The following is a 15,132-nucleotide window of genomic DNA, read 5'->3' as shown; positions in this document are numbered from 1 at the left end:
GGGGCTGGCTGCTGTCTCTACTCTACCAGAAAATGAGCGTATCAGGTAAGAATCAACACCCATTTTCCTGTGATCGTAGAGACAGCAGCCAGACTGGGATGTACCAAAGACTGGCCTGTCCACTAGGGTGGGAAATTGTAAAAAAGGTCCGTTAGGGCACAAGCGCTTGTTGTAGCACCCTGCGCCCAAAAGCCACGTCAGCCAACGCGTACTTGTCCAACTTGTAATGACGTATGAAGACTGTGGGAGATGCCCAGGTGGCTGCCCGGCAGATTTCTTCCAAGGTGGCTTGTGTGGACTAAGCCGCAGATGTCGCAGCACTGCACGTAGAGTGAGCTGTAACGTTTGCAGGGACTTGTATGGATTGAAGTTCATAAGACAGTTTAATACAGGCTCTTATCCAGTGCCCCAAACTAGACGATGAAGCCTTGGTACCCAAGGAGGCCTGGCGAAAGGAGATGAAGAGAGCTTCTGAGTGGCGGAAAGAGGCGGTGCAGTCGATGTAGATCTTGAGGGCCCCGACGTACGTCAAGAGTGTGCCACTTGTGCTCCCTCTCGTGATGGGGAGACAGACAGAAATCAGGTAAGGTCAACTCCTGACCTCCTTCGGTGGAAACAGCTATTGACCTTCAGTATGAATATCGGGTCCAGTATTAAGACAACTCGGTCTGGATGGAACACGCACAAGTCATGCCTGACTGAAGGAGCAGCCAAATCAGAAAGACGTCTGGCTGAGTTTACAGCCACCAAAAACAGCATTTTAAAGGACAACAGTTTCAAAGAAGTGGATCTCATAGGTTCAAAGGGCGCGGAAATCAAAGCCACCAGGACATGAGGCAAGTCTCAAGTCGGATATCTATGTATGGCAGGGGGATGCAGGTTGGACGCTCCACGGAGAAATCTCCGGATCAAGGGGTGAGAAGGCAGATGTTCGGATGCCAGGCCATCCAGAACAGAGGCCAGAGCGGCCACCTATCGATGTAGCGTGTTAGGGGTCAGTCCCTGATCAAGCCCCCTCTGCAGGAAGTCCAATATCTGCGGAATGGGTGCCCTAAGTGGGTCAACAGTCTGGTTGGAACACCACAGAGCAAAAGTCTGCCATGTGGCATCATAAATGCGGTTAGTAGAACTTCTGCGTGATGCCTGAATGGTAGCAATGACGTCGAGGGAGGTGTTATCGGCTGTTAAGGCTTGCCGCTCAATCGCCATGCGGTTAACTGCAGCCACTGGGGGTCGGGATGACAAACTGACCCTTGGTGTAGAGACAGGAGAGACCGTGGGATTTGCCATGGGGTGGAGATTGACAGAGTCACTAGATCGGCATACCAAGGTCGGGGTGGCCAATTCGGCGCTAGCAGCAACACTTCTGCCTCCTGCTCTAGCATTTTTTGAATTACCCTCTGAATGAGGGGAAGGGGAGGAAATGCGTACAGGAGACCCTTGGGCCACTGGCAGCTGAGAGCATCTACTCCTTCTGCCATGGGGTCCATGAACCTCGAGTAATACCTGGGTACCTAGTTGTTGTCTGCCGACGCGAACAGGTCTAGGACTGGGAGGCCGAACCGTAGTGTCAGTCGATGGAAGAGGCTCGGATGGATGGTCCACTCTGCCTGATCTATCGTTGTCCAGCTCAGCCAGTCTGCTTGGACGTTGGAGACACCTGAGATGTGTTCTACCTTGAGAAATGACAGGTGAGATTCCACCCACTGGCACAACAGGTTAGATTCCTGCATCAGGGACCAGGAAAGAGTTCCCCCCTTTCTGTTTATGGGTGTCTTGATCGTGGTATTGTCTGTGAGGACTAAAATGTGACGGGCCTGAACCGTGTGGTGGAAGTGTCTGAGGGTGAGGCGAACCGCTCACAATTCTGGATATATATATTCTGGATATATATTTAATTTCTTTTTAACTTTTCGGGATGTGTGTTTTTTAATGTACGCCGCCCTGAGTCCTTTGGGAGAAAGGCGGCATATAAATCCAATAAAAACAAAACAAACAAACAAATTCTAGCCAATTTATGCTGTTTTGGCTCTCTTCGAGGGACCACTCACCCTGAGCCACTAGGTCCTGCATGTGTGCCGCCCATCCTGTCCTTGCATCCTTCATAAGTGTGAGACAGCACAGCTCTCTGAACAAGGTCCCTTGCAAAATCGCCGGGGATTGCCACCATTTGAGAGTGTAATACCTGTCTGGGAAGGGGGACCCTGAGAGGAGAGCTGCTCCTGTCAGCCTTTTGATGTGGAAGCATGAACCATTGAAGGCTCCTGCTGTGAAACCTCGCCCATGGGACAATCCCGAAGCAGGATACCATCTTGCCCAAGACTTGGGAGAGAAGAAGAAGGGATGCCTTGCGTAGATGTAGCACCTTCCTGACAAGTTCCCTCAGACTGAGAATGCGGTTGTTGGATAGGAACACCACTCTGCCATGGTGTCTATCAAGACCCTGAGGTGGAGAAGGCGAGTGCTGGGAATGAGGTGACTCTTTTTGTGATTCATCTCGAACCCGTGATTCTGCAAGGTGTGAATGGTGATCTCTTTCTGCCTGAATCAGAGACCTGGACAACGAAAGGATGTCATCCAGGTAACAGAGAATCCGAACTGGGGATGACCTGATGTGGGTGGCCAGTGCTGCCAGTACTTTTGTGAATACCCTGGGGGCAGAGGGTAGACCTAACGGAAGAGCTCGGTACTGGAAGTGCCTCCCCCCATAGAAGAAGCGGAGATATTTTCGGTGGTCTATGAAGATGGGGATATGAAGGTAAGCTTTGGTCAAGTGTACCGACGTGAGGAAGTTGCCTTTCCTGACCGCTTGGAGGATGGCGTGCAGAGAATGCATTTTGAACCACTGACGTTTCAAAACATTTTTAGATCTAAAATTGCTCTCCATCCCCTGGAATTCTTCGGTACCATAAACAGGTGGGAATAAAAACCCTGCCCTTCCTGATGGGGAGAAACCGGTTGGATGACCCGGATCTCCAACAGGTGCTGAATGGCCTGTTCCATCAGTGCCCACTTCCGAGGACACCGAGAGACCGGGCATGGCACGAAGTGTTCCTGGGGGATGGAGAGGAATTCTAGCATGAGACCAAATTTGACAGTTTTGAGTACCCAATTGTCTGTTGTGGTCTCTCCCCAGCGGTGGGCAAAGAACACCAGGTGGCCTTCCATTGGAAGAGAGTCCAGATAGTCATTTCCTACATGAGAAATGGCGGTTGCCTCCTCCACGGTAAGATTTCTTGGAGGGGAAATGCTGTGTGTTTCTACTGGACCTGTCCTGGTGAGATACCTGTCTGGGAGTATAGGATTGGTGTTGTGGACAAGGGAAGGAAGGTCCTCCATCCGCCGGTCGAAAGGGCAACCTCCTATAGAAGGGAGTGGGCCGACTGTCCTGTTTCTTGTAGATGGATGAAAGCTTGTCTTTAGATTCCATGAGGTACAGGTCTAAGGGATTACCAAGTAATTGGGTGCCACTGAATGGGGAGGCTGCTAGGCGCCACTTGGTACGGACATCTGCCTGCCATGGCTTGAGCCAAGGCAGACACCTGCCACGACTGAAGAGGCCATTGCTTTAGAAGCGAATCTAGCAGCATTATGGGAAGAATCAGCCGCAAATTCAACTGCTGCCCTGATCTTGTTGAGATCCCTATGTGATCTAGTGTCAGTAGAAGCGATGCACTCCTGAATCTGTTCAATCCAAACCAAGGCTGCCCTGGAGAAAAAGGAAGTGGCCGTAGAGGCCCTAACAGCCCAGGCCTCAGCCTGATAGTTTTTGACTAAGGTTTGAGCTGACCTTTTCTCCTCAGGCTTGAGAACCTCCTCAGGGGCTCTAGAGACCACTTTAGGTGAAGACAGGGCTGCAACCGGTGCGTCCATTGGGAGAGTCTCGAAGAACTTGGTGAGGTCTGGTGCAATGTTGTAGAGACATTTGTCAAGGTGGGCCCGTGCCTGGAGACTCCCACTGCTTCTGGATGACATTCAGGAATATCTTGGGAACATCTTTGTCCACTGTGGGTTCAATTAATGGGGTACTGGTACCCTCAGTTGAATCCGGTTCTGCCAGTTTATCCTGTGAAGTAGAAGCTGAAGCAGAAGATGGTAAGTTAGAAGCTTTAATGGCCTTAAGTAGAAGGGATTTGAAATAATCGGTTTTGAATAATCCGGTAAAGGCAGGGGTATCTGGGGTGACCACCTCGTCATCTGACAGGTCTGAGTCCGGCAGGTTATCTTGCTCCCCACCAATTGAGGCCTGAGAAGTAGAGGCAGAGGGATCAGGTTGCTGAGCTGCAGTAGAAGATTTATGCTTATGGCCATGTGATGGAGCAGGTTGGGGTTGCTGTTGTAGGCCAGCAGCCATGACCTGTTTAATGGTTTCAGCAATGATGGTTGCCATATCAGCAGGAGAGGTGTACATGGTGTGTGTGTGGGGGGACAGAGCCATGTGTAACCAGGAGGGAAGACTGTTCAAAGGTGCGCTCCCTATTGAGAGGAACATCAAAGAAATTGCCTCTGTTTTCAGGTTCCATCGAAGACAAGGAATCCAAAGGAGACAATTCCCCTTCTGAATAGGCCAGGGGGCGGTCAGGGCCCATGGGAGGCAAGACAGGTGGAGCTGGGGATGCCACTTGGTGATCCTGAGAGGGAGGGAGGGAGGGAGGGCTGGGCAGTTAGAATATATTGTTGTTTTTGGGCCCCCTGAAATTCTTTCTCAAGGGCCTTCTACCTGCCCTCTTCTGCCCTGGTAGTCGCTTTAGAGACCTTGGGGTTTACTCCTGAGGAAGGGGCCTCTTTGGCTTGCCTCTTCCTGCTGCTCTTTGCCCCTGATGGCCCTGCCTTATCTAATCCTGCATTTGTATCCATAGCTGGATCAGCTATTTCCCCAAACATAAGTCAACACCCCAATAAGATAAGCAATGGTCTCACCCGTTTGCTGGCCAGGCGCCCCTGATCCGGTCCACCTGGCGTGATCCTGCATTGCTGGGCACTCCAAACAGCTGCTGTAGAGTTTGCGCCTTTTTTAAAGCATCCAAAATGGCCGACTTTTTTTCTGAGGCTTTTCTGAACCTCAAAATGGCCACCGCTATCTTCGCGGGCTTTTCCGACCTGAAAAATGGCCACCGATACTAAGTGTGGCCAGGCAATCTTCAGAATGGCCACCGGACTCGCCTGGAACCGCTGCGTGCGAAACGGCTGTGGAGCCATAGCTCGTAAGCTGGCCGATCTGATTGCAAGACAGGCTTCCTGAGTGAACTTGTGGCCGCAGGCAATCTATCATCTATCTATCTATCTATCTATCTATCTATCTATCTATCTATCTATCTATCTATCTATCTTATCTATCATCTATCTATCTATCTATCTATCTATCTATCTATCATCTATCTATCTATCTATCTATCTATCTATCTATCTATCTATCTATCTATCTATCATCTATCCTATCATCTATACCTATCCATCAATCACCTATCTTCTACTACCCTGTTTTTCCTAAAATACGACCTACCCTGAAAGTAAGCCCTAGCTTGGTTTTCACATACGCACCCAATATAAGCCCTATCCCAAAGATAAGCCCTAATTAAGACCACGCCCACTCCAGGGTGCACTGGTAAAAATTAAGCTAGGGCTGGTTGTGGGTGGATCTGCCCTACTACTTACCTTCGGACAGTTGCAGCCAGGCCTCGCATACCCAGACACCTACCTCACCAGCCCATTTCCTCTGCAGCAGGCAAGGCAACAAGGCTTTCCTAAAGGCCTCTGCAGTAGATAACAGAGCTCTGGATCGATCAGGAGCTCTATTATCGACTACAGAGAGCTTCAAGAAAGCTTTACTAGCTGTATAAGAAGTTTCTGAAGGTCTCTGACAGCAAAAAGGAGACCAGGGGCAATGCGCACAAATGAGGTGGGTCAGTGGATGACATCCCACTCCCCCCACAAAAAAAAGACCTGGTATATTTTTGGTGGCAACAAAAATAGAAGACAGAGTTTTATTTTTGGGAAAACATGGTCTATTACTCCCGAAATACCGTCGATCAGCTGTTCTAGGTGGTGAGGATTGCCGCTGCCTATCGCCACTGATTAGCGGATTGCCAATCAGAACAGCATCAGAATTGGTGGTATTCCGGGAGGCCGATCCAACTGCCAATCAGCTGCTCAGCAGCGATGGTTCCAGCATTCTCCGGTGGCAGTGAACAGTGGCAGTGGTGACAGGCAGAGAATACTGTCGCCATACCAACCCCCCCTCCCCCTGCTGCAATATATAAGATGCACAGACATTTCCACCCCCTTTCTGGGGGGGGGGGGAAGTGTGTCTTATAGCGTGAAAAATATGGTACTTCCTTTGTGGTTACATAGGGATTCTAGGCTGATCCCTCTCTTGACTCCACCCCCAGATTCTGCCACTCCTTCCCCTACATACACAGGCAGTGAATTGAGATACAGTTGGGGCTCTTACTGAACACCTCTCTCCTTAAGGTTAGCTAGGATTTGCTCCAGCTGCGCATAGATTTCGCCCATCACATCCTTTTCCATCTTTTTCAAAGTCATTTGTGAAGCTCTAAATGGGTTACTTTATTTCCTGATACTTCCTTAGTTCAAAAATAGCACTTTTTAGGAAATATCCTACAATTGGCCATATTCACACAACATACTTACCCACATCTTGGGTTTGCACGGTAGCTGAACCATCAACTAACCCAGCTAGGCTCAATTTTGTTTGATTATTTACCTACCTACCTATCTACTACCTACCTACCTACCTACTTATTTACTTACTTACTGATTTATATTTTTTTATTTCTTAACCAACCAAATTTGTACCGCACCGTAATCCAGCAGGAGAAATAAACCAAGGTTAAAACTAACTAAGCTTAGCAACTTAAGCACAGGCAGCCTGTAGGTTTGGATCGAGCTGGCGAGATTGTGTGAAGCGAAGGCAGGCATAGGCTAAGACTAATATCTCATCAAAGCATGGAAGCGTGTGTGTGAAATGAAACCATTCGGCCTTCAGCAAGATGAAGACAAAGGACCCCATTCATGAAAACAAAGAAGGTTCCATTCTCCATTAACTCTGGTGGAAGCCCTTTACTTCCTGTCGAACAAAATCCCACGTGAGAAGCGGGTAACAAAGCAGTTCTGGTGGCTTGCAGATAACCATGATGTCACCCTTTTCAATTCTCACTCTGGGTGAGTTTTCAAGGAGAATGACATCATTCAAAATGGTAGCCTCTGGTACAAGAGGCAAAGAGTCTTGGGAGCCTGGCAGGCTCAGGGGAGCCCCTAGCAGAAGAAGCCCTGTGATTAAGTCCACCTTGCAACTCCAGAAACATAATGACGGAAGCCCAGCTACGCCCTGAAGGATAGAAAGCTGCAAATCCAGATGTACCCACTGCCATCCAAGCAAAGTTTAAAACCTAGGTGAAGATCATCTCGATAGTCTCTTCACATTTTATCAGCCCTTCCAACAGAGGCAAGATTTCTTTTCTCTCTCTCTCTCTCTCCCTCCCTCTCCAAATCTCACTGGGCAGATCTTCCTTCCAGCCTTGACATGTAACGTTGCAAAGATATAAAATTGATTGGATCCATATGGAAAGCTCTCCTCCCCGAGAAGACTGCATCCATTGCCAGCTTTCTTTCTCTCCGGCAGGCCAATTACAACAGCCATCCTCCCTCCCTCCCTCTCTCCCAGCTCAGAAGAGTTTGGAGCCCCCTCCCTCCCTCCCTCAAAAGACACCCCTTCCCCCAGGAGCAAACCAAAGTGACACCCCCCCCTCAGAGCTTGCATTTTGGAGACACACAGAGCACATCCACTCCAGACAAAGAGACACACCCTGCAGGCTGCCTCCCAGATGAACGTTTAAAACAAATGCCTCTGATCAAAAGATTTAAAAAGATTTTTTTAAAAAAAACCTTTAAGCTGAAAGTGCATAAGGCTCGGCAAGTCTTTTTTTTATTATTATGATTACAAAAAAGAAGAAATAAAGGTGGGGTTTTTCCCCCTTCATTGTTACTGCAGCAAAGAAAAGAATTCTGCTTTTTCATTAGGGATAGAAGAAGAAGAAGAAAACAGCACATTCTAGCGCAAATTTCTTTCCAAAGCAGTGATGACATCAGCATTATATTTCATTCCCCACCGCTGTTTTGGGCTAATCTCGCAAGCTTTAAGGCAAGCTGCTTTTAGCTTTGTTGCCTTTCCATACTGCACCATCGGTGTTCTCAGAACCCCGTCGGCTGGTGAGTGACGAATAACCCAGGCAAAAAGTGCACAAATCGAACAGATTGCATTCACACACGCTGAAGCATTTCTGCAGGATGCAGGCAGAGCGTACACGCCTTCAGCCAGTCACACCCACTGCAAAACATTTGCTCAAAGCGTTCATGCTCACCGAGAACAGCTACTTTACCACATAATGCATAGAAAGGATGCTTAAATGCTAAGGCTCCCTAAAGGGTGTTGAGGACATTAGAAGACATAAGTCTTAAAGCAGACTTCCAACCTCCTGCATCCATAATGCTCAGATATATTGCAAAAACTGTAATAGTAGACCTAATCTAGAAGGCAACGCAGCCTGTCTAGAAACTCATAATCTGCAAAGATATTGTAGACAGGATCATTTAGAGACACAGATGCTCCAAAGTTAGGGAGCTAAACCCCCTAAATGTAATTCGTGGGTCCACAGATGGGTACCCGTATCTCCTCCTTAGGCAAGTCAACGAATGGTCCACCGAGACTCCTTCTCTGCAAGCCCACCAGAATGCCTGTCACTACAGAGAGGCAGAAAATGTACAAGACATGACATCAGCCCACCCGGCTAAATGAGCAGACATCCCACTTCCAGTGCAAGTTATGGAAACATGTGCACAAATAGACGCCCACCATCTGGACTGAGATCATTCAATTACACCCCTTTCTAGATTCGCATCCACGCTGCCAGCCCAGCGATGTATTTTAAACTCCGGGGGGAAGAAATCCAGGTTTAAAACAGGGTGGATTAGAACGTCTAATCTTCTAATAAGGGTTTATTTCTTCCTCTTGCTGCAGGGATTGCAATTAGGTGGGCAGGAGGACCACTGAGAAATGCGCAAGAGAGATCCCCATTTACTGAAAGGATTTCGGAGGGGTTGACTAAGACGAAGTCACAACCAGAACAAATGATGATCAAGCTAGATTAGATCCTTTCCGGTGGACAAGATGACCAACCCCCCCATAATCCCCGGTCATCTTGCCCATGGTGTCTGAGAATTATGGGAATTGTATTCCAAGAAAGCAGGCTTGAGAGGGCTGGGCTGGACAGTGTACAGTTTGAGGGGTGAGGATCACACTTGATTCTTACGTACAGTCAAGTCCAAAAATAAGACACAGTTGCACTTGCTTTGATAAATAAATTGGACTGAATTATATCTGGGTGGCATGGATCCTGCCCAGGACTTAATCGTTTCCACAAACTATCACATTGCACATTAAAATTTGGTGACAACTTTTAGATGACTGCAGTGGGTCGCATCAAAATTTCCAGATACTTGCAGTGAATCTAGAATACGGAGATCCCAATGATATAGAGCAGTGTTTCTCAACCTTGGCAACTTGATGATGGGTGGACTTCCATTCCCAGAATTCCCCAGCCAGCATGCTGGTCAATTCCTTCTTCCCTTTCCTTCCAGCTTTCTCAGCATTAGAGCCTTCCCCAGAGATTGCCTTAATGTTGCTTACTCTGAAATTAAATTTCAAGGTGAGTATTCTCAGCAACTTTAAGAAGCATGGACTTTAACTCCAGCATGCTGGCTGGGAAATTCTGGGAGTTGAGATCCACCTTCATCTTCAGGTTGCCGATGTTGAAGAACACTGGTGTAGAGTATTATATGCATCCATCCGAGGATTAAATACAAACTTTGACAAACTTTTGGACAACCCCGCCCCCCCAGAGATAAATTATTCCCATCACTGAAATTCATAGTTTTAATTTTAGCACCCTGAATCAGGAACAAAGTGTCATCTTCCATGGGGTGGAACGTGGGCCATTCCTCATCTTTCCACCCTTCCTGGAGCTACTCTACAGTGCTGTCTTTCTTACCTTCTTCCAGTTCATCCATGCTGCCAATCTTTCTGTTGCCATCAATGGTGTAAATGTAGCGAACTCCCTGAGGCAGATTAATGTTATCAGACAGAGAACGGGTCAGGTCAGCAAGCAAGGCATCGAAGCTTCGGAAGCGGTCACTGGAGACGGCGTAAACAATCCCCTTGAAATAACGGTCCCCGTTGCGGTAGAAACGCACTTTCTTTGCCTTCTTCTCATTGCTCAGCGCCTGTAAGGTCCTGGTGCGGTAGAAACTACAGTGGGCGCTGTGAGTGGGACTTGGCAGGCCGTTCATTCGGGAGCCACGCATGTTTCTGGACGCCTTATCTCTTTCGTCAAAGTGTCCAAAATCAAGTTCCATTGCTCGGTGACCCCTAAAGTTGTGAAGCTGAGGCAGAAGAAGAAGGAAAAGAATGGAAGCAAAGAGGAAACAAATGTAATAACCACCACCACCACCACAATAACAACAATAATAATTGCCTTGGGTGCAATCCCCAAAACAACTGGAGCGCCACTTGAACACCATTGGCATTGACAAATTGGCTATCAGTCAATTGCAAATGGTGGATTTACTGGGAACTGCTTCCATCCTGTGATGACATCTGTAACACCATCAAATATCCACATCTGCCTATCCCAGGTACTTGGTAAGGACTCGATAGGTAAACAAAAATGCCAAACCCAGTCTGAAACATCTGGCTGACTAATAATAATAATAATAATAAGGAGGAGGAGGAGGAGGAGGAGGAGGAGGAGGAGGAAGAAGAAGAAGAAGAAGAAGAAGAAGAAGAAGAAGAAGAAGAAGAAGAAGAAGAAGAAGAAGAAGAAGAAGAAGAAGAAGAAGAAGAAGAAGAAGAAGAAGAAGAAGAAGCAGCAGCAGCAGCAGCGGAGCAATACCTAAAGGGCTACCTCGCTATTTGGAAATTCTAAATTTACCTGACTTGAACATTCTGATTCTACAAAAAACCACCCTACTTGGAACAACTTATATCCTCCGATGTTACCTTAACAGTTCCTAGGTCCTTGGTTAGGACTCGAGCTGTTGAGCTACCAACCCACCCCAAAGGCTGTGAATCTCACCAAAGATTAAATAATAATAATAATAACAATAATAATAATAATAATAATAATAATGATGATGATGATGATGTGTTCACTTGATTGAGTTTCATGTTTAATGAATAAAAGAAATAATAATAGTAATAATAACAACAACCTTACTCAGAACTGCCTATATACTCAGACATTACCTTAACAGCTGTTAGGTGCTTGATTAGGATTTGAACTGTTAAGTTTTTACCAGTCCCAGGCCGTAAATCAAATTGAAGATTAAATCAATAATGATGATGATGATGATGATGCAAAAATTACTGGGAACACTAAATCGACAAAGTTCTTGAAAATGAACAGGTCAAGATCTTGTGGGAGTTTCGAATCCAAACAGACAGACATCTGGCCCACAACACACCTGGTGTCACTATTATGGAAAAGAAAAGAAAAACTCTGGTTCATTGATATTGCAATACCAGGTGATACACAAATTGGAGAGAAACCACTAGAAAAAAATAACAAAATACTGTAAGTTGAAGTTGAGCAATTGTGGAGGAAGAAATCAATGGTTGTACCAATAGTAACAGGCGCCCTTGGAGCAATACCCAAAGGGCTGTCTAGATACATGGAAATGTTGGACTTATCAGACCTGAATATCCTGACTTTGCAAAAAAAAACCACCCCAAAAACGACCTTACTCGGAACTGCTTACATACTCAGACGCTACCTTAATAGCTCTTACGTTCTTGGCTTTTTTTCTCCAGTCCCAGACTAAATCAAATTGAAGGTTACATCTTTAATAATTAATAATAATAATAATTAATGATGATGATGCAATGAGACAACGCAGCCTTTGGAGAAAGAAAGCTGATGATACAGAACTTGGATTTAGGCCCCTTGAAAGGAAGGAAGGAAGGAAGGAAGGAAGGAAGGAAGGAAGGAAGGAAGGAAGGAAGGATGGATGGAAGAAATGGAACACCTGGGTTTTCCTTCTCTTGGAAGGCTACCAGGGAAGACTTTACCATATGTGCGTGAGTGAGCTGTTGGGAGCATTTGGGAGGGAAGGAGCCTCCTACGCAATACAATCAATCGAGATTGATTCTTTCTAAGAATAATTTTCACCCCCACCTCCCCATCTTTTTGGATAACTCTCTTTCCAGAGCAGCTTATAAGCAAAAAAAAAAAAAGAGAGAGAGAGAGAGAGAGAAGGGGGGGGGGGGGAGCCAGGAAAGAGCATTTCCCTGAGCCTTGTGCACTCTCTACAGAAATCAGTTCTGTGTATCAGGAGCAGCAAAACCTTTTATGGACACTGCTGGGAGACGGATCTGTGAACAGCTGTAAGGAGTGAGCAGAAGTTCACTGCAGTTTAGATGGTGCTGTGGACTGGGGGTGGGGGGTAGGGTATGGGTGGAAAAGAAAGGAAAGAAAGAAGACATACCTCCCATGGAAGGAAGCATGGAAGTGACAATGCCCTAGAGTTACATGCCCGACAAACCAAAGAACCAAAGACATCATCTGTCACGCAGTCAACATGGCCAAGGGTGACTGGAGTGACCAAGCTAGGAGCCCCTTTTAAACAGGAGTGTGAATCATCAGTAAGTCTCTTCTCCGCCCGTATAGCAACATTTTCTTTGTGAGCAGCTGGTTTCAGAAGCCAGCCAGCCAGCACCCCCTCCCGTTCTCCCCACTCCTTCCCTTGGCTCCTACGTCCCTCCTAAGCCATCAATCAATTTTGAGGGTTATTCTCAACCGCCCAGGAGATAACATGGAAGGGTGGGAAGGAGTTAATAGGGGAACAGCAGTGAGGAAGTTAGTGTGGAAGAAAAAGCATTGTTTCCACTTGAAATGCAATTCGAAGGTCAATGAATCAGGAAGACTTTTGACATTCCCCTTTCACCCCCGCCCCCTTCTTACCGGTAAAATGAAGTGACTTTTAATTGCCGAAGGCACCTCCTAGACATATTCCTGTCACACCCCTGCAAGTGGCATCTTTCATTGTTTGGAGCCAGAGCAAGGGACGAGAGGCTTAGCTTAAATTTGTGCGGCAGAGGAGTGACGGGAATGGCAGAAAGACCAAGATGCTAGGAATCTCCTCCTTTTGCAGTTTAAAACTTGGCATGCAAACCCAAGCTGTGTCCATAACGGGGGGGGGGGGAGAGAGGAAGGATGCAAGCTGTGGCTACCATTAGCCTTCACACAATTAGCATGCAAGTCACATCTCCACCACAGGAACAGGGCGAAACATGCTCTATGCAATCAGGGACAAATCTTGAGCAAAAGCGATGGCTTCCCAGCCACTTCCTATCATCTCTGGCCGAGTCCCAACCCACCATTCATTTTCTATGGGGCGATAATGACCGGTCCCTGACCTTCGTATTGTCACCCCGGAGCTGCAGAGGGAGTTTTCCCAGCCTCTTTTCCTTCCGTCCAATTGCAGACTCCACTCCTGCCTGTTCCTTCCTACTCAAGTCGGCGTGTACAATGGAATTGCACCAAAAGCCAACTTTTTTCCCAGGAAAAAAAAAAGGGGGGAAAGGCGAAGTCCAACGGCTGAGTGGTGGGCTAAGAAGGCACCCCTGGCTCCAAAAGGTTCATCCTGTCCTTCTTTTGGCACCTGACATCTGTTACTCGCCCTGCTTGGGAAAAGTCAGTCTTCACTTACCGTTTTTTTTTTCAGCTCACAGGGCGGAGATGCTGAGAGAAAGAAACCCAGCTACACTCTGCCTTTGTTGTCTGTGCTCCAAGCAAGGAATTCCTGCCCGTTTGGCCAAGATTCCTGCTAGGTCCTAGTGCCTTTTGCATACATGGGCTTTGCACGCCCATGCACACAGCGAGATGTGCAGACCCCCTTCTGAAACATGAAGTGCCTTGGCTTGGCTTCACCCTCAGGACCAATTTCCTAGCAAAGATTCCCCCTTCCCACCTTTTGAAAGAGAAAACGGTAGCCTGGTGTGTGATTTCAATGTTCCTAGGAAGCCACAGAGTGGGATGAAGAGCCATATTTGGGGAGGCATTGTCTGTGCTTTTCCAAGGAAAATCTCCCATTGTCTACAGTTCCTCTAATGCTCTTCCCAGCCCAGCTGAAAACGGGCATGGTTTGATTTATGGCACGGCATTAAGACTTCGGCACACGCGGCACAAAAGTGGGGGAGTGCTAGCTAGACGCCTATGAAAATCACGTCTGCCTTGTGGATTCAAGAGGGGTGAGGCTTTAGGCAAGCAAGGTGGTGTAAATCAACACGTCCTTCTTATGATCACACACCATGATTCTCCAAACCTCAGCATCAAAAGCTAAGGCACTCTGATAGGCATAACCAGGACCTTGATCAGGGGCAGGGATTTAACCCAGTGGTGGGATTCAAATAATTTAACAACCAATTCTCTGCCCTAATGACCATCTGGGTAGGCGTGACTCAGTGGTCATGTGACTGTGTGAGTGTGGCCAACTCAGTGTCACTCACATCGATGGGCGCTTCGCCTTAGCTGTGACAGTGTCCTAAGGGTTAACTGGAGAGGCAGTTTCTGTAAGCAGGGCAATAAAGATGAGGCTAGAAACAACACCAGAATGTTTCCTCCCTGCCTTCCTTTCAGGATTAGCCCTGTGAAGTGGAAAAAAAACAATAGGAGATTTCTTCCAACAACCGGTTCTCCGAACTGCTTAGAAGGTTAACAACCAGTTCTCCCAAATAGGTGCACACTGGCTGAATCCCACTACTGGTTTAATCTCAAGCCACCTGGGTGGAGCTACACCTATTCTTAATTTAGAAGGATTTCATTCTGACTTTGATTCCAGATGCCCTAAACTACATCCATAACAGGAGTGAAATTCAGCAGGTTCTGGAGAACCGGTAGCGGAAATGTTGAGTAGTTTGAAGAACCGGCAAATACCACCTGTGGCTGGCCCCAGAGTGGGGTGGGAATGTGGATTTTGCAGTATCCTTCCCCTGCCACGCCCACCAAGCTATGCCCACAGTACCGGTGGTAAAAAAAAATGAATTTCACCACTGATCCA

The 15,132-nt window shown here is 47.2% G+C and overlaps 1 protein-coding gene across 2 annotated transcripts in view; it reads right to left on the bottom strand.

The window, feature by feature from the left end:
* DCX (doublecortin) overlaps positions 1-13,855 on the bottom strand; it is a 98,774-nt gene extending 84,919 nt beyond the window's left edge. For both annotated transcript variants that reach the window (XM_081964026.1, XM_081964027.1), the window contains exons 1-3: positions 13,783-13,855; positions 11,321-11,547; positions 10,068-10,458 (exon numbers count right to left, since the gene is read on the bottom strand). In XM_081964026.1, coding sequence (XP_081820152.1) covers positions 10,068-10,431 — 364 coding nt within the window. In that variant the 5' untranslated portion in view covers positions 10,432-10,458; positions 11,321-11,547; positions 13,783-13,855. The remainder of the gene's footprint in view (positions 1-10,067; positions 10,459-11,320; positions 11,548-13,782) is intronic.
* Between the last annotated feature and the right edge of the window lie 1,277 nt (positions 13,856-15,132).

Source organism: Natrix helvetica (genome assembly GCF_964273705.1).
Source record: "Natrix helvetica genome assembly, chromosome: 11".
Lineage (NCBI taxonomy): Eukaryota > Metazoa > Chordata > Lepidosauria > Squamata > Natricidae > Natrix > Natrix helvetica.
The sequence above is the reverse complement of the archived record's forward strand: the minus strand, read 5'-3'. Positions and strand labels throughout refer to the sequence as shown.